At 34.2% G+C, this 26,591-nt stretch overlaps 13 protein-coding genes across 13 annotated transcripts; 3 read left to right on the forward strand and 10 right to left on the reverse strand.

The window, feature by feature from the left end:
- Window positions 1–1,478: 1,478 nt before the first annotated feature.
- Window positions 1,479–2,271, reverse strand: BX664DRAFT_332262 (uncharacterized protein; the record flags this gene model as incomplete). Its single annotated transcript, XM_051545290.1, has 2 exons — window positions 2,106–2,271; window positions 1,479–1,825 (listed from the first exon to the last, which is right to left on the reverse strand). A coding segment is annotated over exon 2 (274 nt), but the record flags the coding sequence as incomplete, so codon positions are not given.
- A 448-nt stretch (window positions 2,272–2,719) lies between these two features.
- On the reverse strand, window positions 2,720–4,365 carry BX664DRAFT_332263 (Endonuclease/exonuclease/phosphatase). Its single transcript, XM_051545291.1, has 5 exons — window positions 3,978–4,365; window positions 3,798–3,919; window positions 3,665–3,710; window positions 3,535–3,599; window positions 2,720–3,470 (listed from the first exon to the last, which is right to left on the reverse strand). Exons 1-5 carry the CDS (start codon window positions 4,323–4,325, stop codon window positions 2,795–2,797), a joined length of 1,257 nt encoding a protein of 418 aa, XP_051399976.1. The 5' UTR covers window positions 4,326–4,365; the 3' UTR covers window positions 2,720–2,794.
- On the reverse strand, window positions 4,350–5,002 carry BX664DRAFT_332267 (uncharacterized protein). Its single transcript, XM_051545292.1, has 3 exons — window positions 4,795–5,002; window positions 4,677–4,722; window positions 4,350–4,620 (listed from the first exon to the last, which is right to left on the reverse strand). Exons 1-3 carry the CDS (start codon window positions 4,951–4,953, stop codon window positions 4,490–4,492), a joined length of 336 nt encoding a protein of 111 aa, XP_051399977.1. The 5' UTR covers window positions 4,954–5,002; the 3' UTR covers window positions 4,350–4,489.
- A 107-nt stretch (window positions 5,003–5,109) lies between these two features.
- Window positions 5,110–7,648, reverse strand: BX664DRAFT_332270 (uncharacterized protein). Its single transcript, XM_051545293.1, has 6 exons — window positions 7,536–7,648; window positions 7,247–7,479; window positions 6,927–7,164; window positions 6,769–6,874; window positions 5,799–6,702; window positions 5,110–5,438 (listed from the first exon to the last, which is right to left on the reverse strand). The coding sequence occupies exons 1-6, from the start codon at window positions 7,621–7,623 to the stop codon at window positions 5,208–5,210; spliced, it is 1,800 nt and encodes a 599-aa protein (XP_051399978.1). The 5' UTR covers window positions 7,624–7,648; the 3' UTR covers window positions 5,110–5,207.
- A 167-nt stretch (window positions 7,649–7,815) lies between these two features.
- Window positions 7,816–8,730, forward strand: BX664DRAFT_332277 (uncharacterized protein). The gene is made up of 3 exons (XM_051545294.1): window positions 7,816–7,943; window positions 8,021–8,228; window positions 8,321–8,730. The coding sequence occupies exons 1-3, from the start codon at window positions 7,933–7,935 to the stop codon at window positions 8,564–8,566; spliced, it is 465 nt and encodes a 154-aa protein (XP_051399979.1). The 5' UTR covers window positions 7,816–7,932; the 3' UTR covers window positions 8,567–8,730.
- On the reverse strand, window positions 8,707–9,352 carry BX664DRAFT_373184 (uncharacterized protein; the record flags this gene model as incomplete). Its single annotated transcript, XM_051548685.1, has 2 exons — window positions 8,707–9,192; window positions 9,281–9,352. The coding sequence occupies 2 exons, from the start codon at window positions 9,350–9,352 to the stop codon at window positions 8,707–8,709; spliced, it is 558 nt and encodes a 185-aa protein (XP_051399980.1).
- Window positions 9,353–10,149: 797 nt separating this feature from the next.
- Window positions 10,150–10,905, forward strand: BX664DRAFT_332281 (galactose-binding domain-like protein). The gene is made up of 3 exons (XM_051545295.1): window positions 10,150–10,238; window positions 10,337–10,427; window positions 10,503–10,905. The coding sequence occupies exons 1-3, from the start codon at window positions 10,198–10,200 to the stop codon at window positions 10,806–10,808; spliced, it is 438 nt and encodes a 145-aa protein (XP_051399981.1). The 5' UTR covers window positions 10,150–10,197; the 3' UTR covers window positions 10,809–10,905.
- BX664DRAFT_332283 (uncharacterized protein) lies at window positions 10,736–12,299 on the reverse strand. Its single transcript, XM_051545296.1, has 4 exons — window positions 11,727–12,299; window positions 11,575–11,678; window positions 11,193–11,475; window positions 10,736–11,128 (listed from the first exon to the last, which is right to left on the reverse strand). The coding sequence occupies exons 1-4, from the start codon at window positions 12,163–12,165 to the stop codon at window positions 10,911–10,913; spliced, it is 1,044 nt and encodes a 347-aa protein (XP_051399982.1). The 5' UTR covers window positions 12,166–12,299; the 3' UTR covers window positions 10,736–10,910.
- Window positions 12,300–12,344: 45 nt separating this feature from the next.
- Window positions 12,345–13,768, reverse strand: BX664DRAFT_332287 (integral peroxisomal membrane peroxin-domain-containing protein). The gene has a single exon (XM_051545297.1). The coding sequence runs from the start codon at window positions 13,623–13,625 to the stop codon at window positions 12,498–12,500; it is 1,128 nt and encodes a 375-aa protein (XP_051399983.1). The 5' UTR covers window positions 13,626–13,768; the 3' UTR covers window positions 12,345–12,497.
- A 77-nt stretch (window positions 13,769–13,845) lies between these two features.
- Window positions 13,846–14,966, reverse strand: BX664DRAFT_332289 (nitrogen permease regulator of amino acid transport activity 3-domain-containing protein). The gene is made up of 3 exons (XM_051545298.1): window positions 14,606–14,966; window positions 14,376–14,525; window positions 13,846–14,303 (listed from the first exon to the last, which is right to left on the reverse strand). Exons 1-3 carry the CDS (start codon window positions 14,827–14,829, stop codon window positions 13,898–13,900), a joined length of 780 nt encoding a protein of 259 aa, XP_051399984.1. The 5' UTR covers window positions 14,830–14,966; the 3' UTR covers window positions 13,846–13,897.
- Window positions 14,967–16,594: 1,628 nt separating this feature from the next.
- On the forward strand, window positions 16,595–17,595 carry BX664DRAFT_296659 (uncharacterized protein). Its single transcript, XM_051542213.1, has 2 exons — window positions 16,595–16,907; window positions 16,994–17,595. Exons 1-2 carry the CDS (start codon window positions 16,631–16,633, stop codon window positions 17,455–17,457), a joined length of 741 nt encoding a protein of 246 aa, XP_051399985.1. The 5' UTR covers window positions 16,595–16,630; the 3' UTR covers window positions 17,458–17,595.
- Window positions 17,596–18,065: 470 nt separating this feature from the next.
- On the reverse strand, window positions 18,066–23,230 carry BX664DRAFT_296662 (EPSP synthase-domain-containing protein). The gene is made up of 3 exons (XM_051542214.1): window positions 22,619–23,230; window positions 22,416–22,542; window positions 18,066–22,331 (listed from the first exon to the last, which is right to left on the reverse strand). The coding sequence occupies exons 1-3, from the start codon at window positions 23,210–23,212 to the stop codon at window positions 18,205–18,207; spliced, it is 4,848 nt and encodes a 1,615-aa protein (XP_051399986.1). The 5' UTR covers window positions 23,213–23,230; the 3' UTR covers window positions 18,066–18,204.
- Window positions 23,231–23,675: 445 nt separating this feature from the next.
- BX664DRAFT_279895 (NUC169 domain-containing protein) lies at window positions 23,676–26,424 on the reverse strand. The gene is made up of 4 exons (XM_051541461.1): window positions 26,036–26,424; window positions 25,890–25,962; window positions 25,050–25,787; window positions 23,676–24,973 (listed from the first exon to the last, which is right to left on the reverse strand). The coding sequence occupies exons 1-4, from the start codon at window positions 26,359–26,361 to the stop codon at window positions 23,861–23,863; spliced, it is 2,250 nt and encodes a 749-aa protein (XP_051399987.1). The 5' UTR covers window positions 26,362–26,424; the 3' UTR covers window positions 23,676–23,860.
- Between the last annotated feature and the right edge of the window lie 167 nt (window positions 26,425–26,591).

The raw sequence follows: 26,591 nt of genomic DNA on the forward strand, positions 1-26,591 counted from the left end.
GCCGTTCTGCTGGGGGAGTAATCATAGTTGCACCAAATGTTTATTAAGTTTGTTAGGGGGAAGCAAACAAAGGAATTTTGCCAAGTTGTCGATGTTGATTATGATGATTGAAGCGAATGCCAAATTCAGATCAACTAAAAAGTTCAAGAGTTTATCCGAGTCTTGATGTTCAGGTTTTTGTCTAAGAATATTTTATGCCCCAACAAAAAGGGATACCTGATAAGTTTATGGAGTTTGAAAATGTCGGCCATACTGGTGTCTATTTTGAAAAAAAAAAATCTAGTTCTCGTGTTTTTCTTTTTTTTGCCCCCTTTCTTTTTGCAATTGTTCAAAAAATGACTTTTGAATAAACTTCTCTTTGTTAGTTTCTTCGATATGACTTTCCCATTTTTGTACAAAGATGGAAATGGAAATATAGCTGACGACAACAATCATTATATGAAGTTGGAACCTGAAGACAAAGCGAAACAATGAAGCTGGGAACTAAGGCGGATTATATCATCTTACATCAACGTACTCAATGGAAATTGACAACAGCAATGACGACAGTTTCCACAAATATATTGATACTGATGTTGACATTACCGAAGTGAATGAACGTACATCAACAAATTACACAGGTGCAAACAAAAAAAGGGACTACGAGGTTCATACTGTAGAAGAAAATCCTTGATTGGTTACTGCGACAACAATCCTTCGGCAGGCACTATCGACTAGGTTCCTCAGAGCTCAAGCCAATTGAACAATTTTTATTGATTGTCTTTTGTACATGTGATTACCGTGGTAGTAATCCTCTAACCATCCGTATCATTTTGGTGGAGAACCTGGGCAAAGTGGTCGGTCGCGGCGGTACTACCAAATATTAATGAAATTACTACAGCTGATTTTTTATTCCATTGTGTGACCTATACGATTACAGATGCAAGATGCATACACTACTCTGAAGATTTCTCCTTTTGAAGTTCTTTTTGGCCAAAAAAAAAAAGAACATCGACTTTTGTAGGACACTTCTCAAACAGAAGGATTTGTGGAAAGGATCAACCGAACAATGAAGATTAGCTTTAGCAGCAAGTACAAGGTTATCCGCTCTCGTCTCACCCTCCATACACAAATAATGGAAAAAGTATTTGTGGATTTGGATGATGCTGCTGAAAACATCGCTGAATTCCTCTCGCGTGCGCCATTGTCCAAGTTTGGTTTCCGTCGGGTGTATCTTGTCGTCATACACCAGCTTTTGGTACATGATCGCTGGGATGATCATTTACCAGTATGACAACCTTTCTTTCTTTTCTTTAGATTGACTTCTAGTTTAGGGTATCAATTAGTTAGCAGCGTTTAGTAGTTATACTTTTTATTCAATAAAGTTCTTTCTTTTCTTTTCTTTATTATTTTTTATTCCAACCACTTTATTACGTTAATGTGCTTGACGCCATCTTCTTTCGACGTATCATTATATTTTGTTATGTTTTACTTTGTGCTTATTTTTATAGGTATGGAGTACGTTGGTACTGTATTTTTTATTTCAAATAATATAAATTCTAATAAATTACTCTAGTACTAGTATTGAACCATTTGGAACCTCTAATGACTGGCCAGGGTCTACCTTGCCAGCAACAGAACCAAGGCAATTTATATCTGTATATACTTGCAAAACTTTATCACAACGATTTTCAACAATGGCCTCAGTAGGATATCCTGTATCGAGACATCCAGTTGGATCAATATATACTTGCCCATTAACTAAGATTTCGCCATTACACGCCTCAGATTTTCTAATACTGATAGCCAATAACATTAAACTTGAAACTAAAAATGATAATTTCATCTTAATATAAGTAGTTAGTGTCACGCTTCTTACTGACCAACCAAAAAAAAAAAAAAAAATAAAAAATAAAAATAAAAATAAAAATAAAAATAAAAATAAAAATAAAAATAAAAATAAAAATAAAAATAAAAATAAAAATAAAAATAAAAATAAAAATAAAATAAAAATAAAAATAAAAATAAAAATAAAAATAAAAATAAAAATAAAAATAAAAATAAAAATAAAAATAAAAATAAAAATAAAAAATAAAAAATAAAAAATAAATAAAAAAAATACTTACCTTAATACGGTTTTTACGGTGGATGATCAAGTAATATACGAAGACAGTGTATGTATTAAGATAATAAAGAAATATAAAATAAAAAGAAAAAGAAAAATACAAAGACCAAGAAAAAAAACATTTATAAGGAGGTGGGATGCTAAGAACAGAATATCCATACTGCAGTAGTAATTGGATGATAAAAAGTAAGGAGAAATAGTGCAAAAAGGAAAAACAGGTTTTGGTATCCCCTTACTTTCATTACCTAGTTCTTACAAAGGAGTTTTCAAGGTTTGTTATAAAAAAGTGTCGAGAAAAAAGAATTGCTATTGAGTTGCAATCCACTTATCCTTGTTCTTAGGAATTATTCATTTCCAACAGTCAATCCATCTATGTTCAGCAATCATCCTGAATATGTCCTTATAAGATATATATATATATATATGGCATGGACTTTTTAAAAATCAGTATGATGCATAGTCTACATTAGTACCGCCAGAAAAGACATATATCAATACATATTACAAACTTAAAAACAAGGCAACGTAAACTCATTTTGCAAATCTTATTCGAGTCTCCACAAATTGATAAAAAAAAAAGAAAAAACCAATAAATCCATTAGATTTCAACATAACTGTTTTATATCAATACTATTTTATTTTATTTCAAAACGATACAATAATAAAAAAAAAAAATAATGATACAAATAACTAAGACCAAGCTAAACGGGTGAATACAGGACGATGATCACTAATCAAACAACCATCATCAAATTGGTTATTCAAAATAGCATAGGCAAGTACCTTGATTGAATCTTGAGGAGACATATACATGATATAATCAATGCGTCGATTGGCGTTTTCCTTTTCCTCTTCCTCTCCAAAGCTTGTAAATGTCAAATCATGTCCATAAGGTCCACTGAGATGAGATATGTTATTATTGTTTAATGTAAGTCGAGTGGCCAAAGCATATCTTGTATCATGGAATCCACCATCTTCTTCTTTTTCTTGTTGAGCCATAAATCGTTCACGTCGAAAAACACGATGGGTTGGTAATTGAATACTGTTTTCAGTAGTGCGTACAGGACGGCCAGTAGTCGTAGCGAAAGAATGAGCAGCTTGATCATTAAGTTGATCCAAATGAAGCCATGTGCGATTATCGGAAGGAGGAGTAGAAGAAGAAGTCAATTGATGATAGGCAGCTTGATCTTCAGTGCTATTGAGATCACCCAAAAGGATAATCGGGGTATGTTGATGTTGTTGAGATAATTGCTTGGCTTGTTGTAGAATCAAAGTTGCCGAGGCTTGGCGTGCTTCTTCTGATACATGATCAAAATGTGTATTGATGACAATAAATTGCATGTTGACATCTATCTTTGATTGGAATCTAAAGGGAAGAGGAGAAATTTGATATCAATTTGTATTTTGATTTATTATTATTATTATTTTACCTTGCAATAGTAGCAGTTCTTGGATGCTTGGCACCCCATCCTTGGCTTCCCACTTTTTCTGGCGTCTATCATTAAATACATTGTTATGAATAAAAACAAACAAGAAAAACGTTTCCAATCTTTCTTTTACCTCAGATAACCAAATTGTCTTCCAATCCAAAACAGTCAAAAGATCCCTAAAATAGGTAAAAAAAAAAAAATATTCACACACATGATGAATTTCATCAATATATAATGTATACTATTATTTTTTTCTCTTTTACTTTTTATAAAAAATAGCAGTATATTCGCCTTCTTGAATACCATCGTTTCTACCTACACCAATCCAATCATAATCTTCTTGAGTTAATATATGCAAATCAACTACTTGATGATAAACAGGTTCCTAATAAAAAAAAAAAAGATAAATATATCATTATATTTTAATATATAATTAAACTTACTTGAAGTCCTACAATATCAGGTTGATAGAATAAAAGAGTATCTGCCACTTTCCATTTTCTAATAGGCCAAGGTTGTTCTCCTATCAATTCATTCATAGGAGGAGGAGCAGACAGAATACTATTGATAGACGATGGACCATGGTCATGTCGAATATTAAAACTCATAAAAGAACATTTGTGAATCATGATTGGGAAAAAAAATAGATAAAAATGAGAAAGAAAAAGAAAGAAAAAAAGACTGACACCATTTTTTAGGACCAAAGGATAAATCAGAAGAAAAATTTGGATTCCCGCAGCATTAACTTTTTTATAGGGTAAACCCTGTTCGTTACAAAGTAAAAGATACATATATAATGAACATAGTATTTTTTTTTTTTTTTTATTTTTTATTTTTTTAAAAAAAACAACAACAAAAAGGAAGGGTAAATGATACAATAACAAGAAAAATAAAAATAAAAAAATGATAATAAAAAGAGAAGGAATGTATATAAAAAGATCTATCTATTTAAACATTAAGAGGAAGGTACCTTTTGATCTTGTTCTTCATTCTTGCCACCATAAATTAAATCATATCTTCGACGAGTATCTGCATCTAACATTTCAGCACGTCCACGTCGTTCATAGTTCACCATATAACGATCACCTATAAACAACATCTTTTTATTAGTTCCCCTTTTCCAATGACTTTATTTTACTTACTTTTATAAGCACCACCACCAAGTCCAAAACACATGATAATATAAAACTATAATATAATAAATGGAAAATCAATTAAAAAAAAAAAGAAAAAAGAAAAAGAGTTTCCAGTTGTTTTTACCTTGTTGACAGTTTGAGTACGACGATACCAAGGAGCAAAAGCATATAATAATCCTGAAGCTACTACACCTACACCAGCCCATTGTAAAGCGCCAATAGCAAATCCTTTCATAGCATAGTCAGAAGCAGATTGTTGATCAGATGCTGTAACAACTCTCATGTTGAATTATTTTATTTGATTTAATTGTCTATTGAGAAAAAAAAAAAAAAAAAAAAAAAAAAGAGAAAGAATAATAAATATAAAGGAAAAAAAAGAAAAAAAAAAAAAAGAAATGCCGAACTAAAAAAAAAAAAAAAAGACAAGGCGAAAAGTACCCTGGCTTTTCTCTCTCCTCTTCCTACTGAGTTTGGATAATCGATCATCCGAAACAAAATATCATTCGATCTTTTTATTTATCTATATCTATCTAAAAATTAAGACCAAGGTGCAGATGGTGGTGGATAATAATAAGATCCTTGTTGTTGAGCCGCATAATAATTGTTATTACTATTGTCATTGCTGGAAGGATAACTTGATTGTTGTTGATATGGTTGATGAAGGGTATGATCTGGCATTGTCATTGGCATCGGCATAGCAAACCCACCTGGTCCTGAAGAAGTAGTAGAATTTGATGTTGACATGGAAGGCATTGGATAATGATTAGGTACGGTATTATTTGATGAAGGTATAGGAAATACAGGATATGATGGAGGAGGAGCATTTTGATATAGATGCATTGCTGGACGTTGTTGTTGTTGTTGTAAAGGTGATCCTTTATTAGGTACATACGCAGTGATATCAGGCATACTGGCAAAAGCGGTAGTTGTAACATTGGATTGAGAAGGGGGAGGTTGTATCCATGTCGAAGAAGGTGATGATGATAATGGGGTAGAAGGTAAAGTAGACTGAAGATGATGATGTTGATGAGGTGATGATGATAAGGAATGGATGGAAGGAGAAGTCAAACTATGTTGTGATGAATGTCGATCTATATTAATGATGTCATTTCTTTTGATGTTGGTAGGCTCAATCAAAGTCGCTTCACTGGTTGTTGAAGATACTGAAGATGTCATCGTGTTGATACTATTGTGTCGGGTAGTAGGATCAATAATAGTAGTATTATTATTATTATTATTGCTGATGATTGATGCTGAAGATGACTGGCGAGATACATGTTGCTTATGAACAGATGATGATATGGATGTTCCTGATGATTGTCGAGATACTGATTGTCTAAGATCATGATGCTGCTGAGTTGTGGTAGTAGTACTAGTAGATGGTGATAAGGAAACAGGCGTATATGTAGTACTTGATGATCTATGTTGATGCTGAGTAGAGGATAAAGTGGTTGGATCCACCACCAACAAAGAGAAAGAGGATGTACCAGTTACATAAGACGTTGATTTTTTTGGTTCATAGATTTGCAGAGTGGATGCTGATGTTGTTGATACTGATGTTGTAGGAGAAGATGTTAAGGATGGTAAAGGTTTATCCAATTTGGAAACATTATCATTGTCGGCAAGAGTAAGTTGTTGTATATTGATCGAGTCAGTTTCATCTTGAGTGGCAATGTCTTGTTCTTCATGTAATCCATCGACATCTTCCATATTGGTTTCATCTTCTTCTTCTTCTTCATCATCATCATCAATGGAAAGATTTGGTTTAGGATGTGTACCAATGATAATACTTGATTCTAATTTGGTGTAATTTTCATGATGTGGTTCAGAAAGAGAAGGATCATTGAGATTAATCACCACTCGAATAGAATAATCCACCTTCAAGATATGTCCACTTTCAGATACCGTAGGAGGAGTGTTGGTTGGAATCAAAAGCTTTGTATTGATGATTTGTTGATATTCTGTCGATTCAGATGTAATGTTGATATCTAACGCATTTGATTTGATTGATTTTCTTTCCAATAGCTTATTCCTACAAATTAAGACATGTTAGTAAAATAAAGATAATAATAGTGTTTTTTTTTCCATCAGACTTTACTTGTTTTTCCCACTAAAAACCCGTCGAATTAAATACACTTTGATACCATTTTCCCTTACAAGTTCTTGAAAATGCTTGATAGTAATTTCCAAAGGTAAGATATCACCTATTCATAATATTTTATTATTATTATTATTAAAAAGTCATTTTGATCTTACCTCGAACGACAGCATAACGAGGTAATGTTAATGATAATTGTACCTTTTGATGATCCGATAAACCCAAAACACGTACACTATCATAAACATGACCCTTGGCACAATATTCAGGTTGAGTGATATCAATAAATTCCAATAGTCGAATTTCCTTTTTGGTTTGACTTGAAAGACGATCAGGAACATAAGGTCTATCATGAATAGCTGTGATTGTATAATTGACACCAATCAGAGAAGATAACTAATAAAAGAATCAGATGAATAATAAGAATAATAATAATAAATGAAACCACGTGTTTTTATATATATATATTTTCTTTTACTTTTAAAGAGCTAGGTAGTTTAGATTCATCTGTTGGTATTTTGAATTCAAAAGGGAACCGGTGTGCTTGAGCTTCCAACATATGAGGTTTTCCATCATTCAAAGGAGAAGAAGCTAAAAACCATGACTTTGTTAAAACTTGTATTGTTGTATTATCTGCTTGAACATGACCTTCCAAAGTAACTCGAATATGATTTGTTTTTGTTGGTTTATCCAAATCCAATACGATATCACCTAAATAAGTTTATAAGAGTGTTAACGAAAGCATTCTTTTTTTTTTTTTTGTTTACCTTTAATAAGATCTCCAGGGAAATAATATCTACTTTCAAGTAAATCAATATAAAACTCCTTTTTCTTTGTAGATAAAAGGAGATCCATCACAATAATAATAATAAAAAAAAAAAAAAAAAAAAATGAAAAAAGTAACTCGTAGAAAAGAAAAAAAAAAGTAAAAGAGCACAAGCCAAAAAAGAAAAAAAGTTGGAAGACCGCAAAAAGGGGTCAAGGATAAACGGGACCAGGTATTGTTTCTATTTTTTTTTTTTTGTTAATTTCTTATTCTCTGTTCCCCTATTTTTTTTATGTTACTGAATAGTTCTAGACGTCAAGTTAGTTTACTTGGTATTCATACTCGATCCTTCTTCAATTTAACCGAATCTCTTCGAAATGCCTCTATAAAGCGTTATAATGAAAAAAAAGTATTAAAGTAAATAAAATAAAAAGAGAATCATATAACAAAAAAAAAACTTGACATTTATATATATTTTTATGCTAGTTTCTCTCAACAACAAGTTTATGATGTAGTAGCCAATGTAGATAATTATTATCAATTTATTCCTTTTTGTAACCATTCACGCGTTTATTCTTCCAAGTCTCATCAACAAGATCAAATTATCATGCAAGCTGAATTAGGGGTAGGATTCAAACTTTTTGAAGAAAAATATATGTCTACAGTTACTTGTCAACAACCTCATATGGTGAAGGTAAGATTATAATTTAATTTATATATATCTTTATTCTCATTTTCTTCTTTTCTATATACATATATATATATATATATATATATATATAATAGGCGGTATCGGCAGATGCTTCCTTATTTAAGGAATTGGTAACCACATGGCAATTTCATCCTCATGCTAGTCTAAGCAATGGTCAACCTCGATGTATGGTTGATTTCAATATTAGTTTTGAATTCGCTTCTCCACTTCATGCTCAAGCTTCCAATGTCTTTTTTGATCAAGTCTCCCAAATGATGATGAAAGCATTTATTGATCGATGTCATCAAGTTTATAGTGTCTCTTCTGTAAAATTATCTTGATATCCCTTTCTTTATCCATCATCATCATTATTATTTTATTGTATAGAATTGTTTTTTATTATTATTATTATTATTGTTTATAGAATCATATCATTAGAATAAAACCTTTGTTATATATATATATGTTTATATATTGATCTCTATGACGGGCGCCAGAATAAAACGAAAAGATGGGCAATAAGAACAAGAATCATGACCCAAGTATGAATATCAAAGAGTCGAGATGAAGATACTTTCTTTTTATCGATGGTACATTGATTGGTACATGGATGACAATGATGATGACCAATAGATGTATCAAATGTACCAGGCATACGATCCATGGATTGTTCTCTATTCGTAGTCATTGTAGTGGTAGTGATGGATGTAGTAGGAACATTGGATAAAGTTTTTGTAGTGACGGTAATACGTTGTGTAGAGTTTGTGGCATCACAACAAGTCTTCTTGTGATCCATATGTTGCCATGTAGACTGATTCGATTCTTTTTCACATTGATTCACTTGAGTTAGTAACTGAGATACAAAACTATCAAATTCAACATCCTTAGGAGGGTCATCCATAGTAGAACATTGCTGAAACTCAATTTGTCCTTTGGATGTTTTCTTAATAGATGTCCATTCATCATCCTATTATAATAATAATAATAAAAAAAGATGAGTCCTGATATGACTGATGTTTCCTTCTTTATATATATATATATATATATATTTATACCGTTTCTTTCACTTGGTCATCCTCTTGTAATAATAAATCATAAAAATCAGACCACTGAGAATCAGAATCCATTGGTAAAATAATTAGAATGGATATCAACTATATGGATTGAAAAAAGAGATAAAGCTGAAAAGAAAGATAAATCGAATAGTTAAGTTTCAGATCATCATGATGATAATGATGAAAATCCTAGGAACTCGATGAAACGGCATAACAAACAAATAAATGTAACACAATAAGAATAATGTTCTCTTCCTATGATATTGATTCTCTGCTGATCACCTTCATCTCGTGTAATTACATATTCTTCCCTATGTTATATACTCAGAGTACTTTCATCCACACTTACATTCTTTCTAAAGGAAAAAAAAAATTCTTTTTTTTTGTTTATCTGCTTGATGAGATGTAATAACAAACAAATATCGTCCTCTACCTATGACAGAGTTTTTTTTTTCCTTTTCTTTTTTTGTGACTGGACGAAAGGATGGAGGACAATTTTTTTCCGATGGATTGGAGCTAATGGAGAAACTCATTTTTTTAATATGATGACATTGAAAAAAAAAAGAACTTCTGTGATGAACGATCCATCTTCATTTTAAAAATAAATCATCCTACTATACTAAAAAAAAAAAAAAGAATATCTCTTTTTATGTAACGTCAATCCAACACAAAGAAAGAAAGCAGAGATAACATGCATCATGATTCTTGTGTGAGTAAAGTAAATACCGTGCTTTCTTCCTCCTTGATATGTCAAGTTCATCATATAGGAACAATTACTTATTATTGTTCACTTGCATTGCCCCTAAAACATTCACGGAGTGTCAAATCCAATCCATAAAAAGCATCAGACTAATTTTTATTTTATTTTATTTTTTTTTTTCCCATTCTTCACCTTTTTCTTCTTTGAAATATACTTTATGTCTAGTACTAGTCTCATCAATCAAGATACTCGTATCAAGTAAACAACAGAAAAAAAAAATACAATAGAGTCATTATCAAAACATTGGATATAGTTTCCATTGCTAACTATATACTTTCCTTGTATTGATGATATAGGGTTAGCTCTGTCTTGAATCGCGATACTCCCAGTTTTGGAAAACAACATTTGATTGATGGTTCAGAAGAAACATGTTGGAATTCAGAACAGGTAAAAATAGAAAAAAAAGAGAAGTTGTTTTGACAATATCATGGTTTCCATCTTCCTTTATATATATATAATTAGGGTTTACCACAACATATCTTGATTGATTTTGGAACACCAGCAACTGTGACAGATATTATTTTGACATTTCAAGGAGGATTTGTGGGCAAGACCTGTGTAGCACTAGGCAGTACAGCCGACCAACCCAATGACTATAGTGTCCATTTAGCCACTTTTTATCCTCAAGATATCAATCCCATGCAAACTTTCCCTATTCCCAACAATAATAATGTACCTATTCAACGCCTGAAATTGATTTTTGAAGAAAGCACTGATTTTTATGGACGTATTACTATTTATAAATTGGATGTTTTAGGAACACGATAGATTATTAGATTGGATGATAGTTTAGATTTTTTTTATTATTATTATTATTGTAATATATAAATAAACCTATATACATGATGAAATGATTGGACTATAACTATTTTAGGTGGCAACGCCTGCTGCTAATCTATTTTGGAAACCATAGATACCAATCCATATAATGACAATGATCAAACCAACAACACAAGCACCAAGATAAAATTGAAGTACCATCCGTCGTCCCATGGTCAAAATACCTCCACCTTTTGAAAGTCCATTTGGCTTGAATACCATCAAACAAATACATATCAGACCAATCACAATCGAATACACCAAACCCACTAAGTAAAGAAAAAGGAATGAATTAGGATCAAGTTATCATCATCTTTTGGATTTTTTTTTTACCATAAAGACCATCTGGAAATTCAATAGCAATTCCTGCCAATAGTAAACCATATACAAGAGATCCCAAAGCGAATACAATTTTAGTACCTATTGTTAATGGACCATGAACTTGATTTCGAAAGGCAAAAAGTTGAGCCCAGGACATCACCATACCACCAAATGCATACATATAATGAGCAATAATATGTTCCCATAGATCACGCATATAAGAATAAATTTGTTGTAAAACTGGGTATTGATCTACAATATCTGGATGAGCCAAATTGAAATCTTGTACTGGATGCTATGCAAAAAAAAAAAAAAAAAAAAAAAAAAAATAGTGAGTAATCATGATCCTTTCTATTCACTTTTATTAATGTATTAAAAAAAAAAAGGGTCTTACCTTGAACATGGCAGATGCTGTATGTAATCCATGACCTTGAACAAAGAGAGCTGCACCCAAGGACCAAAATAACCAACCTACAGTTTGTTCACTCCAATTTCCCCCTAATATAAAGTATAAGCAAATCTAAACAATCATCATCATAAACTTACAATACCGGGCTTTGCCATTCATGATACTAGACGCACGTGTCATGATAAATAGATTTAAAGGTAAAGTGAATAGAGGATCAAATAACCGCCATAGCGCATCGCCAGAGAACCAACTAGGAACCACATCAGGAAGATTCGCCACCACAGGTACCAAAGTGAAAAACAACATGGAGAAACTAGCACCCAATAGTAACCAAGCCAACCATCGATCTTGATCTTGACTTGTATTATTATTAGTGGATACGGGATAACCTTCTTCTTGTTCCTCTTCTTCTTCATAATCACGCATACTTTGTACTGGATTGTATGGCATATCTTTATGTATGATAGGTATCATGTCCTGCTGTGAAGGACTACGAACATGTTGTTCATGAGCTGGCACGTATGTTTTCCCTGAGGATGAATAAATGGATGGAAGTTCATAACTATCTTGAGGCATGAAATTAAAACAAAAAGAGTAAAGAAAAAGAGAGGGGAAATATATATATAGTTGCTCAAATTTAAAAGCACGCCGCAGAAAAAAAAAAAAAGTGCCAAGCCTTCCTTTTTAGGAGAGAGTAAAAAAAAAAAAAAGGATTGAATGGATGATAACTTTTTTTTTTTTATTATTTCATTTTGATACACACAAGTAGTAGTAAAAGACAAAAAAAAAAAAGAAAAAAAAGGTAATATATAACAATAGTAATAATAATAATAATAACAAAGACCATAGTAGGGAATCATTCTAACCATACCAAATCAAAGATGTCGTTACCTACATCACTTTTTGATCTAAGTTTTCACTATGCTTTTCCAAACAGCTTGCCGACGAGTAGATCGAGAGGAGGAGCGCTTGTGATAAGATGATTCATCCTGTTGAGAATACACACTGACCTGACTACCATTTTCATTAAAACGACGAGAATAATCAGTAGGTATGGGAGATGAAGGTGAAACAGGAGAAAGATCAGTCAATCGAGGTACAGATGTTGTTGATACTGATGGTGGTGATGAAATTACAGTTGGTGTATATTCCAAGATAGCTCTACGAGTCCAAGCTCTTCTTCTGGTTGCTCCAAATCCAATGGATTGACTTTCTGTCCATGTCATATTACCATAGATCCAACCATCATCATCCGACGAACCTTGCCATTGCCAATCAGGATCTACCCAGACCCAAGTCCACACCACTTTACGACCATCATCAAGGATTTGAACAGGAGCAGGAAGCACAAATTGTTGTTTGGGAAGTACCGGATTGTGATATTCGTCCGTCCATACAGCACGATCCAAGGGTAATAATGTTGTTGGGTGCCAGTTACCTGTCAATGGTGAACGACGTTGATTTTCATAAATTGTAAATGTAAAAGATTCACTATGATGCTTTTGTTGTTTATTGAGTGTACTTGTCATGTAATGTTGTTGATAATCCAAAGCACGTTGAACGAGACGTTGACCAGTGGAGGAAGAAGTATTTGTAGGTAGTAACCAGGTATGAAGACGATGAACATGTGATTGATGCATCACAGTTGTAAACCATTGGTCTCGAGTCAAAAGCACAATACCAATACCCATAATAATCCAGTTGGTAGGTAGGAACTGATGTAATGTGACCCATAAAATATAACCATAGAGTCCCATGAGAAATAACTGAGGAGGGTGATGACCAATATACCATGTACGTAGTTGATTCAGTTGAGTCGTACAAGTGTCTCGCCATGTTTCTACCAGTTTGATATGTTGTGTTTTTTGAGGAATATAACAGTAGTATAGCAACGGTAAGAGCGGGAGTACATATACCAAAAAGAACGATAGTCGATGGCAAAGGAAACACCAAGCAACGAGGATGGCCGGTGATAGACCTGTTTTGGTAGGATCCAACATGTTTTTCAAATAATGACCGGCATTATCAAAACTCATCCTTTGTCAACAAGAAGAAAAAAAATAAGTATAGAGGAAAATGAGTAAGAAGTGGAAACACAAAGAAGAAGAAGGAAAAGAAAAGAAAAAAAATCAGCAGCGAAAAAGGAAATCCCCTTTTCAGTTAGATTGCCATTTCAAATCACGTTCATATGTCAGCTTTTCAAATTATTATTGTTCGGGCATAGAATAATAAGAGAAAAAAAAATAATAAAGATCTGTGCATTTGAAACCTTTTTTTTTTTTTATTATTATTATCTGAATAAAAACAACTAATGGTACATAGTAACAATATATTGTCTATAATACTTTAATACTAAACCTAATTGTTTTCTTGATACAGCTTCACGGTACATGATTTCTTCAATAGGGTGCTTACCATCCATATAAGGCACTAACCGAACCAATAGATCTGCGACTTCCTTGGGTGCTTTTTCATGAGCCCATTTCCCACCTTCTTCATCATTGGGCCAAGGTTGCATCAAAACCAAAAACATATGTAGTTGAATCACCCAATCTTTGCGTACAAGATATGTGATGGCTTCCAGATATTGATTTCGATATTCTTTGGAGGGAGTAATTCGATATAAAGGTTTTCCATAAGATAATTGAGATAAAAATGTAGGAAGATTGAGACTAGGAATATGAAGTTTGAAATCTTGTTCTATCAATGCCAGACTAGTCAAATAATAATAAATGAATCAATTTTCCCTTTTTATTTTTTTTTTAAAAAAAAAAGATGTTCCTTACTCTTCGAATTTTGCCTTGGGGGATAATACATAGTTATTTCGAGCATGAATAGGATGAATCAATTTTGCTTTTCGCCAATAAATCAAATGAGCTGCTAAACGATATATTTGAGCTAAAGAACAATCCAGAATTAAATGTAATTCTTGTAGTCTAAATATTAAAAAAAAAAAAAAAAAGAATGAATGATGATGATACATGGATAATTTTTTTTTCTTCTTCTATTGAATTACGTTTGTGTGGGTGTTAAGATTTGAATCAATTGTACCAAAGTGGGACTTGCATCTAAAGGCATGTTTTTCAAGACTTCTTCAGGATCTTCCAATAATAATAATGTATGATAAGGACAAAGGACTGGATAATGATCGTATTCATATCCACCTACACCATAAATATCCATCAATGATGCAGATTGAGAATCATAACTAAGTAAAGGTCCTTGATGTGAATTGGTCATATCATTATCTCCATGTTGTTTCTGTTTCTGTTGTTGTTGTTGTTGTTGTTGCTGATGTTGTTGCTGTTGTTGTAATAAAATCTTCTTTCTTTCATCCACCTGTAATCCATTCTTTTGTTGTTGTTGTTGTTGTTGTTGCTGTTGTTGCTGTTGTAATAATTGTTGACGTTGAGACTGATGAGTCATGGTGGCACCAAAAGTAGATTGTCGAGAATGATGTGTAAACACGGGAATTTGGAGCGAAACATCAATAAAATCATTGATGATCACATGTGCTGTTGTTCGCGTAGTCAATGCTGTATAGATATGTCGTATGTCTCGAGCCAAGCTGGATTGTTGAAGGATGGTTTGCATGACTTGAGAATAATCCACATTAATATTATCTTCGTTATCTCGAATCGCTAATATTTTTTCCACTTCGTCTTGAACATAGCCACATCGTAATTGTTCATATCGGAGTGCTGCCGTATATCGCATCACCACATGTTTATAAATCGCATTGACTTGAGTATTGAGTTCCAAATCTGCAGGACTAAGCACAAACACCACATGGAATTGAGTCATACTAGTTGATCGATCAAATTTTGTTCCATCCGTTCCTCGACTAGCTTTTTTCTTTCGACCATGTTGTTCTTGTTGTTGTTGTTGATTCTTGTCGTCATGAGTCATTTTATCAGTATCATCTTCGTTTTTCCCTTTGGTATATCCTTGATTTTCAATATCATCATCATCACTATCACTGCTGGTACTGGTGCTATTGCTACTGCCGCTACTGCTTTCATCACTACTGCTATTGTTGGTACTGGTACTATTACTATTGTTCATATTGATCTCTCCAGCTTTGCTACAATTTTGAGTGTCATTGATACCGCTATCATTGATGGTGTTATTTTCTGATGATACCGGTGGTGGCGAAGATATAGAAGTGTCAGGTATTGCTGATGTAGATGGTGAAAGGATATTATAATTTTGAATTGTTGATTTCCGTTGCACTCTAGGAGATAATGATGATGCAGAATCATGTGGTTGTGAAGAATCTTGAATAGTACGTTGTGTTGATGAAGAAAGATCCTGGGTATCATTGGCGGATTTGCTGGATTGATCACGATAAGACGAATGATGATGATGGTGATGATGATGATGATGATGATGATGGTGGTGGTGGTGGTGATGATGATGATAACGAGATATTTCAGTAGATTTACGAGTTGTCAAACCTACAGGATGACCTACAAATGTCAAGTCGTCCAAGCTGAGTTGAAATTTCCTATCACACAGTGCTGGTTTGGGTGAAAGTGTATCTGCTAGTAAAGAAACATCAATATCAAAAATAGTGTCACGACCTCCATCTCGTTGAATTGGTTCTGAATTATCTTGAATAGGATCGTCTTCTTTTGCATTGTTGTTGGTATTGGTTGTTGCTGCATTCGAAGGAAGACGTTCATGATTGGAATACGCTTTACTTGTTGAATTGGCTACATTATATTTGTCTGTGATAATAGTTTTACTTGGTCGTTGAGGATCGGCTGGATAACTAAATACGTAATGATGACCTCTTGTAGAATTTATAACAAGTAATATAGCCAAGAGAGAGTTCATATAGTAATAAATAATATTAAAATAAAGTAAAAGAGAGAAAGAAAAAAAAAAGAAGAATTTCGGCCAAGTTTGAATTTTATTATTTTTAAATAACCGCAATTGTCTATTTTTTTTTTTTCTCTCTTTCTTTCTTTTTTTTTTTTTTTTTTCTCTTTCTTATAACTATATTAATATCATTGATTAAGAAAAAATCATCATCATCATGGATAGTCCCATGACTGAAGAAAAAGGACACAAGTTTAGAATTCGAGTACGACCTACTCGATGGAATTATATTGGTCTTATATTATCTCTTGCTGGCTTTATACTGGTTTCACTTTGTCTGGTGGGTGGAATTAGTAGTAATGGTCATAGTATTCATTTTGTCAAGATCCAAGGAAATAATGTCACTGCTACTTTTGGGCTTTTGGGCTTTTGTATTGAACAAAATCATGAATTGAATTGTCAACGTGATGATGCTGTCAAACTCATTCCTTTTGGTAAGTCTTTTTATTATTATTATTATTATTACTATTATATAGCTATTGACATATATTTTATTTTATTTTATATATATATGTATAAGCGGTAACGGTACCTACAGTTTTAAACGATACTTATCCCAACCTATTCACCGATGCTATCACACCTGATTCTGGTGTCTATCCTCAAACTGTTGCTCAACCTAGTCATGATCCTCGTATTCTTGCAGCCAGTATTTTATGTTTGATCTGTGGAGGAGCTGCTATCCTGATTGGACTTTGTAAGGTTGTCTTTTACACCCATTTCCAAGATGAAAGTTATACTCGGGGCTTTTGTGCTATGGCGGCATCTGTGATGTCTCTCTTATTAGTGGCCGAAACGGTAGTCATGTATCAAAATGGTGCTGCTGAGCTGAATTTGATATATCCTCATTTACAGGCTACATTGGGTCCTGGTATGACTATGATTGGTATTTCACTTCTTGTCTTCTTTTTATCAAGTGTGGCCTATCTTCAAGGTTGTTTCTCTTCTAATGGTACAAGTGATAAAGGCTATGAATTGCTCTGAAAATATCCATTTTATTGTATAGTTTGTTTTTTCTTTTTTTTTTTTCCTTTAGTTCCATTCTCATTGTTTCTTTTTTTGTTTTTTTGTTTGATCGACATTGTTGATCTACCATCAAATCATCCTTTTTTTTTTTTGGTTACACCTTGGAAATCTATCATCAAATCAAATAAAATACCTCATTTCTTAATCATATCTTTTATTCGTTTTTATCAATAAAGCTGTCTAGCGTTCAATCACCATTGCCTTTTATAGTAACGTTTTTTGGAGGGGGGATCAAATAATATACATCATCATCATCATCATCATGATAATATAAATAAATATGTATGCTCATCTCGGATGCATTTTTATATCATCATCTATTTTGGGGAAGTACATCCGCTGGACTTGCCGAATCAGTAATATCTTCATCCGAGTTCTCTCATTGTTACAAACAATAAATGTTTAGAAAAAGAAAAAGATGTAATATGGCATGGACTCAAAAAAAAAAAAAAAAAAAAAAAAATAAACAAACCAATCAAGATAATGAATTTAAACATGCATCCAGGCAAAATACATTTATCATGGGATGATATGATATCATTATTATGGTAATCAAAGTACAGTAGTAAATAAAAAAAAATATATATAATACTATTTTTTATTGAATAAAGTGAATACATATAATAATATAAACTATATAATGAAGAAAAAGAAAAGATAAATGGATAAAATGACATCTATTACCATCTATCATCATAATCTATCCTAAAGTTCGTATTTCTTCAAGACTTGATGTTCAATCTTTTGTACGGGTGCATGCTTGCCAGTCCAAATTTCGAATTGAGCAACACCTTGAGAGATCAAGACTTCAATACCTTCTACACAAGACCAACCTTTTCGTTCTGCTTGAAGTAACAATTTGGTACGACGAGGTTTATATGCCATATCACAGATAATACCCCGAATACCTCCATACAGATGATCAGGAAGAAGAATACCGCTATCAGCTGGCACAGTAGAAACAATCACACCAGGTTCAATTGATGTTTGATCGTCCAATGAATCAAGTACGTGGACATCCATCAAAGTATCGAATTGTTTCTTGAGTTCATATGCCTTAGCCACAGTTCGGTTCCATAAGTAAATCTTGCGAATGCCCATCTTGTACAATGCATAGAGACCAGCACGCGCAGTACCACCGCTACCAATCACCAAACCTTGTTCTGGAGGATTGTTAGGATCCAACATCAATGGTTGAACACGACGCATGATGCCAAGGTAATCCGTGTTTTCACCCACCAACTTGCGCACTTTGACACCATTTTGATTCACATATCGTACAGAGATCGTGTTCACTGCACCAATCACCTTGGCATTTTCAGTCACTTCATCCAAATACTTCATCACTGCTACCTTGTGAGGGATTGTTACCGAAGCGCCGCCAAACGATTCATCTTGGAGTAAAGCTTCTTCAGCATATTCCACCATGTGACATTCCAATAATCCATAATGATGAGGCAAACCAAGTACGTCAAAACCAGTATTATGCAATGTAGGTGACATGGAGTGTTGAATAGGAGTACCGATTAACCAGAATTTCTTTGCAGGAAGAAGTCCAATAAGATGACGAGCACGATAGATTTCAGCTAAAGATAATTGACCAGGAGCAGCCTTATGAGGAAGTGCAGCATGAGTGATAGGTGTAAGACAATCGTTGATCACTCGGCTAAGTTGACCAGCAGCTCCCATATTGATAGCAATAAGAGGTTTTCCACCTGATCGACTTGTTCGGAAAGTTTCAAGAGCCATGTTGTCTTGCATAGATTCAGCTACACCTACAAGTTTTATCAGATCACCATAACGTTCGGCCAAATCATATTTGACTTGAATAGCTTTGCTGTCCCAAGGTGTTTGGCGAAGAAGATCATGCCACGAAGCGAGAATAAGACTTTGACCCTTGTTGGCAATTAGTGATTCAATAGCAGTAGAAGACCAGATCGTTTCCATATCAATGTATTCACAACCCCATCTTGCACCCCAGGATAAGAGTTCAAACATACCATTTTCATCATAATCAGAGAATGCACCAGCTTGACTTTTGCTTCGAACGGTGTAAATAACAGGAAGATCGATATGACGACGTAAAATAGACAATTGTTCACCAACGTATTCGATATAAGAAGATGATGATGAAGAAGAAGAAGGTTCATCCGTTGGTTGTTCAAGAAGATCCACACGAAGTTCCACAGCATCAGCACCTTCACAAATTTCCTCCAATCGATCCACTGTTTTACGCAAATCCTTCATCGTCAAAGATACAAATGTTGTTGGTAAACCCACACGAGCAGGATTCGTATCCACATGGTTGGTTTGTCGTCCAGAAATAAAGTACAAGAATCGAGTAAGATCTTTCTTGATAGCCACCCATTCAGTTGGAGCAACCCAACCATCATCTGTCAATCCTTCAGCATAGGCCACAAATTCATAATTGCAAACTTCACGATACCATGAACGACGACGATTCCATACAGTCACCATATCTTCACCAAACATAGGTCTTGTCTTATCCCTATTGAGATATTGAATCACCTGGTCTAGATCGCGTACCAAATGAAGTACTTTACCACCAGCTCGAACATGTTCCTTCAAGATTTGACGAGATTCAGGTGTTTCCACAATACCACCACCACAAGAGACCACATAATTACGTCCATAAGGAGAATCCTTAGCTAATACTGCACGTAACGCTTCTGCTTCCTTGATTCGGAACTGTTCCCATCCCCAAGTATTGATAAAGTCAAAGACAGATGTTTTCAATGTAGCTTCAAAGTAGTGATCAATGTCGACAAATTGGAATCCAAGTACTTCAGCCGCATGTTGTCCAAGTGTAGTTTTTCCTACTCCACGCATACCGATGATAACAATTGATTTTGAGTGATCCATAGTGCTAGTACGACGAACCACTTTTTGAGAGCCAGAATGATCCAATTCAGAGAGACGTTTTCCTTGATCCACACCATTAAGACGAACACCAAGCTTTCTTTCGAGATCATCCCACCAAGTAGGCCAAGTTTTTTCCACACATTTTTTTTCTTGTACAATGGTACCATTAGGAACAACACTAGCGAGAACAGAGAAGGACATAGCAATACGATGATCATCATAACAATGAACACCTTCTTTGGGAGCCTTGAGATCCTTGATAGCACGACCGGTAATTTGGATTCCATCGGGTAATTCGGAGGCTTTCACACCAAACTTGGTCAATTCATGCACCATAGCAGCGATACGATTGCATTCCTTCACACGTTGATTAGCAATACCAGTGATACGAGTAATATTTTCGGCACCGGCTTGTTGAGGAGAGGTCACGGCAGCCAAAACGGAGGCAGTCAAAAAGGCATCAGTCATAGTTTCCATATCAATACTTGGTAAAGGACGTAGTTGACCGATAGGAGGACCGGTGACTGTAGTTGATGTTTCAGTTTGAACCACCTTACAACCCATAGGTCGTAAAACATTGATAGCAAAAGTGGCATCGCCTTGAAGAGAACTTGATCCAATACTGGTGACGGTACAAGTAGTTCCAGTGATAGCAGCCAAAGCCAATGGATAAGTAGCAGAACTAGCATCAGATTCTACAACATAATCAGACGGATTTTGGTAGACAGTTTGCTGAATACGATAAGTGTTATTGGGTAAACGTTCGACATGAGCACCAAAAGATTCCATCATAGCAATAGTCATATCGATATAAGGTTGTGAGATGACTTGCCCACCAGTCAAGACCAATTCCACTGGTTCAACAGCATAAGGAGCACAAAGCAGAATGGAAGATACATATTGAGAAGAGATAGAGGCTGCTAATTCAATACGACCACCTTTGAAACCACCATTGGGAGTGACAGCAATGGGTAAGAAACCTTCCTTTTCAATCGAATTGATTTGAGCACCATTGGCCTTGAGAGCAGTAAGAAGAGGAGCGATAGGACGTTGTTTCATACGAGCATTACCAGTCAAAATAGCATGAGGATTTTCATTGGCAGATTGAATCATGGTCAACACTGTAGTCAAAAAGCGAGAGGCAGTACCAGCATTACCAACATAGATTTCTTTGTTAGGCACTCGTAATTTTCCACCACCACCATGTACAATCAAAGTTTCACCATTATCTTCCCATTCAAAGTCGGCAGCACCAAGATCTTGAAGAGCAGCTAACATAAATTGAGTATCGTCAGAATGAAGCAAATTCTTAACACGAACAGTTCCTTGACCAAGAGCAGCAATTAACAAAGCACGGTTAGAGATGGACTTGGAGCCAGGTGTAGTTAATTCAACAGTTTTCTTGGGACCATTAGGAGATTCCGTCACAGGTAAAACGAGTTGTTCAGGAGCAAGTACCTTTTCAATGTCAGTATCAGCCACTACAGATGCACGAGGTTCCAGAGTTTGACCGATTTTGGCTAATAATACAATACGTTTCTTATCTCCTTGATTCTTTTTGTCAACCTTCATTACTTGCATGATATCATCCACATGACAATAAAGATTGCCGATACGGTCCTTGACTTTCTTTTCATCCAAGCTAATAGGTAAACCATAAGAAGCGAGACATCGAGCCAAACGTCCAACACTAACAGGATTGAGATGACCCAAATTACGAGAAAGTTCTGCTTCTTTGACACAACCAATAGAAACACATTCACCATGTAAAAGAAGAGGAGATACTAAAGCTTCAATACCATGACCAATAGAATGACCAAAATTCAATAGACCACGTAATCCACCTTCACGTTCATCTTCAGTGACTACATGAGCTTTCACGCCAGCAGAAGCCAAAATGACGTCCAATAATAAATTTTGTTCGGGAGTTCTAGTTTCCAACTTGGCACCTAAAAAAAAAAAATCAAGTCAACATTTTGATTTAGTTTCCGTAACTATATATATATATATATATATATATTTCCTAAGATCACCTTGTAAAACATAATCATATTCATCATCACTAGAGTTAGTAGGATCACTGTTCAACACAGCTTGTTTGATAGCTTCCACTCCATTTTCAAGTTTCACAAAATCAGGTTCACTCCAAATAGCAGCGGTCTGTCAAAAAAAAAAAAAGAAATGAGTAACCAAAGAAAATAAAAAAAAAAGCGTTTCATTGTTTGTTGTTATTTACCTTGATAACTTCAGCCATACCATTAGCAAATTCACGTTCAGGTAAAGTTTTCAAAAAGATCAAATCCATAAAGATACGTTTAGGTTGCCAAAAAGCACCAATCAAGTTTTTTCCAGCAGGAGTATCAATAGCTGTCTTGCCTCCAATAGAAGAATCCACCATAGCCAACAAAGTAGTAGGGATTTGAACAAAAGGAACACCACGCATAAAAGTAGCAGCAATAAAACCAACTAAATCACCAATAACACCACCACCCATGGCTAAAAAACAAGTATCTCGAGTAACAGCATTAGATAAAAGCCAATCTTCAATGTCATCTTTGGTTTTGCGAGACTTGGTGAGTTCACCTGGAGGAAGGACTCGTGTAAAGATTCTTGCAGTTTTATTGGATGTTTCTAATACTTGTTCAAGAGTTTCAACATATTTATCGAGATATAACGGAGCCAAGTTTGTATCGGTGATCAGGACATAATTAGAAGCTGGAATATTGTTTATGACATCTCGTACAATGTAGTCAGTTAAATGGAATCCAAGAATAATAGATTCTGAACCAAGAATCGATACTTTGGAGACATCAGTATCGGAAGCTGACATCTTTTTTGGTTTAAAGGGAAAAAAAAAAAAAAAGAAAGGGAAAGAAAAAGAGGAAATGAAAAAAATCTAAAATAAATTTCTATGTTTTTTCTCTTACTATCGGAAATTCAAAATTTTTCAATGGGGACCATTCGTTCAACAGTGACTCATCATTTACAATTGTTATTGAAAATATTGTAAATGATGATCAATTTATATATAGTTCATGCACGTCCCTGCATCCTGAGCATCAAACGTTCTTTTGTTTTTTTTTTTTTTTTATTTCTTATCGGTTTAATATTGGAAACCAATATATTGGCTATAAAGATTCATTTAACGGTGAGAAGAATAGTTCCAGTAAGGTTCATTTTAAAAGATCTCTAGTCCCGTAATTCACTTTTTCTATGAACCGAATAAAGTTTTATCTTTTTCCAGTTCAAAAAAAAAAAAAAGAACAATGAATAAAAAAGAAAAAGTAAGATATGAAGATGATTTTTTTTTCTATTTATTATAGGAATGAATATATAAAAATGTATATATGAAAGACATATTGTGAAAAAGTGAAATTGAGAGAATAATAAAAGGGAGACCAAAATGATTTGCATGAAAGAAAAAAAAAGGGGGAGAGAAAGAGTAGGATTTCTAATTTCTATTGTGTTAATTCTAAAACTAAGTCCAAAGTCGAAGAGAACCATCAGCACCAGAAGAGAATAACCAAGGTTGAGTAGGATGGAATTCAATATCCAATACACCAAGATGATCGGCAATATCATGACCACGTAAAATTTTAACAGGTACAATCAATGGATTTTGAAGAAGATCATTATAAACCATACCATAAAATACTTGAATCGTACCATCATCAGATGAAGAAGCAAAGAGAGGGTATCGCTTGTGATAAGAAACTTGACGAACAGCCTTGGCATGGAAACGTAAAGATTTGTAGGGACGCGCACTAAGATCAAGATCAAACCAACATACACGTTTATCATAACTACCCACGATAATATTGTCACCAGCAGGATGAACATCGATACTTGAAATCCATCTAACACCAGGATTCAAAGTACGAATCAATTGTTGTTGCATCAAGTCATATACACGTACGTAGAGTTGAGTTGCCACAAAGAAGATAGGTTTGATAGGATGGAAAGCCACTTTTTGAACAGTACCCTTGAGTCGTCGGAAAGGAGTTTGAGTTTGATGTCGTGTTGTTTGATGAACCAGAACAGCCAAATTACCAGCATCTGGAGATACTGTAGCAAAGTAATCACCTTTACGATGCCATACAATTTGTTTAACCACTTGAGTATGTTGTAATCGAACTTTGTAACCATATTTTGTATTTTCTTCTTCTGAGGTCTTGCTCCATTTAATAAGGTTACTATCTGTTTCCGTCGGAACCGCAAATCCTCCCCGTACAAATTGATCCGCCAATGTAGCTTGTTCTGGTGAAGATAAACGAGGAGGTACCACCAATAATACTTCACCATGACCAATAGAAACGGCAAATAACCACATATCTGAATTAGGACTCCAAGCCAAAGCATGAATAACTGAATCGAATTTCCACATAAATAAGCATCGTCCAGTTGATACTTCCCATAAACGCACTGTACTATCATCAGCTCCTGATAAGGCAAAGAGACCATTAGGGTGAATAGATAATGATCGAATACGACCAGTATGACCTTCGTATGAGATGGATTGATGAGTAGGGAATGGTCGAAGATCCTTGGGACTAGGTAATTTTGGAATAAGTGATTCAGGATCAATATTGAGCTATGAAAATATAAAAAAAAAATATTATATCATGAGTTCTTCTTTCCTTTAAAACAAAATCAATAATAAAACTTACTCTGTTCTTCCTGACTCTTGGAGCCAAATACAAATCAAGACATCGTTGGAATCGTTCTTGAATAAATTGATCATAAGCAGGTACTTTTCGTAAACTGTTGTATTTCTTTGGCAAATAATTCTTGGGTCTATCAGGAGCATCCATATCATTCCATTCTTGAATTTCTTTTTCATCAGGTAAATATTCAGCAGGAGGATTGTAACTTTCATCATGTTCAGGTAATTTCATCTTGGGTGCAGCAATATGCATAACATGATCTTCTCGAGGTTTATCATCATCTGTCCATAGGTTGTAGAATTTAGGTTGTTCCTTTTGGGCTTTGCGAGGTACAATACGTCCCATCCGAATAGCTTGTACAATCTTCATAACCTTCTTGGCTTCCCATTTTGATGGAATAAATCGTCGTTTTGGTTCCGTTGCTGCTGATAATGGCATTGTTTCGGTCTTGCTGGTAAAGAATTCTACAGTTGGTTGATAAGGATCATAGGCTGCATCAGGAATCTGTCCTTCTTGTAATCGTTGAATAATATCAAGTTCTTCTTCATTCAACACAATATCCTTGGCATCCTTGATACTATAAGCTGACTTCCAGGAATCAGGATCTTCCACCGTAGCCAAAAATTTGTCGAGTTCATCTCCAGTTGCTGGTTTCAGAACCTTTTTACCATCAATGTCGTATCCAATATGAGGCAAATCGTCATACCATTCCATGGGAATATTTCCAACCGTGTTTTCAGTCTACAATAACAAAAAAAAAATGTTATACCCTGTCCAGAGAGACCAAAAAAAAAAAAAAAAAAAAAAAAAAAAAAAAAAAAAACTAAACTAAATATAACTTACTTCTTCAGTAGATGAATCACTATCATAATTGGCTTCGATTTCAGGTAAAATATCCACATGACCATTTTTATCACTATATAGAAGAAATGAAAAACATTAAAACGTTATCATTTCCATATATTTTTCTTGTCTTTTTTTTCGCTTACCGTTTGTAAGAGATCTTTTTAGATTCTTCTTGATCCAGATCATCTTCGTCTAAACTGTCACCTTCCAAATAATCACTGTCTTGTTCTTCTTCTTCTTCGTCAACTTCTTGATCAGATTCAAAATCGCTGTCGTTTTCGTCATCGTCACTTAAAGTCAATTCAGGGAATGTTTCAATAGTATTACTGTCGTCATTGTCAGAATAATCAGCTTCTTCATCAGAAGATCCCATATCGATGGCGATATTGTCAAGGTGATCGTCTTCATTATCAGATTCTTCCACTTGTCTTTTTCGAGTAGGTTTAGTTTGTCGAGTCGATTTGGTCATGCTATTTCACAAATAGTTGATAAAAAAAGAAAAGGAACCAAAAGAGGAAGAAAAAAAAGAAAACCAAAGGAAAAAAAAAAAAAAAGAGAACTGAGAAAGAAAAAAAAAAAACTGAGGGCTAACTCAAAAATGATATGTAAGAAGTAGACAGAGAGACAGTTTGAGTGTGCGTGTGGCTTAGTCAAAGCCACGACCCCGCGCGTTAAATTCATGCATAGATCAAACACAGA

The sequence above is a fragment of the Halteromyces radiatus genome (assembly GCF_025201355.1).
Source record: "Halteromyces radiatus strain CBS 162.75 chromosome Unknown BX664scaffold_4, whole genome shotgun sequence".
Classification (NCBI taxonomy): Eukaryota; Fungi; Mucoromycota; class Mucoromycetes; order Mucorales; family Cunninghamellaceae; genus Halteromyces; species Halteromyces radiatus.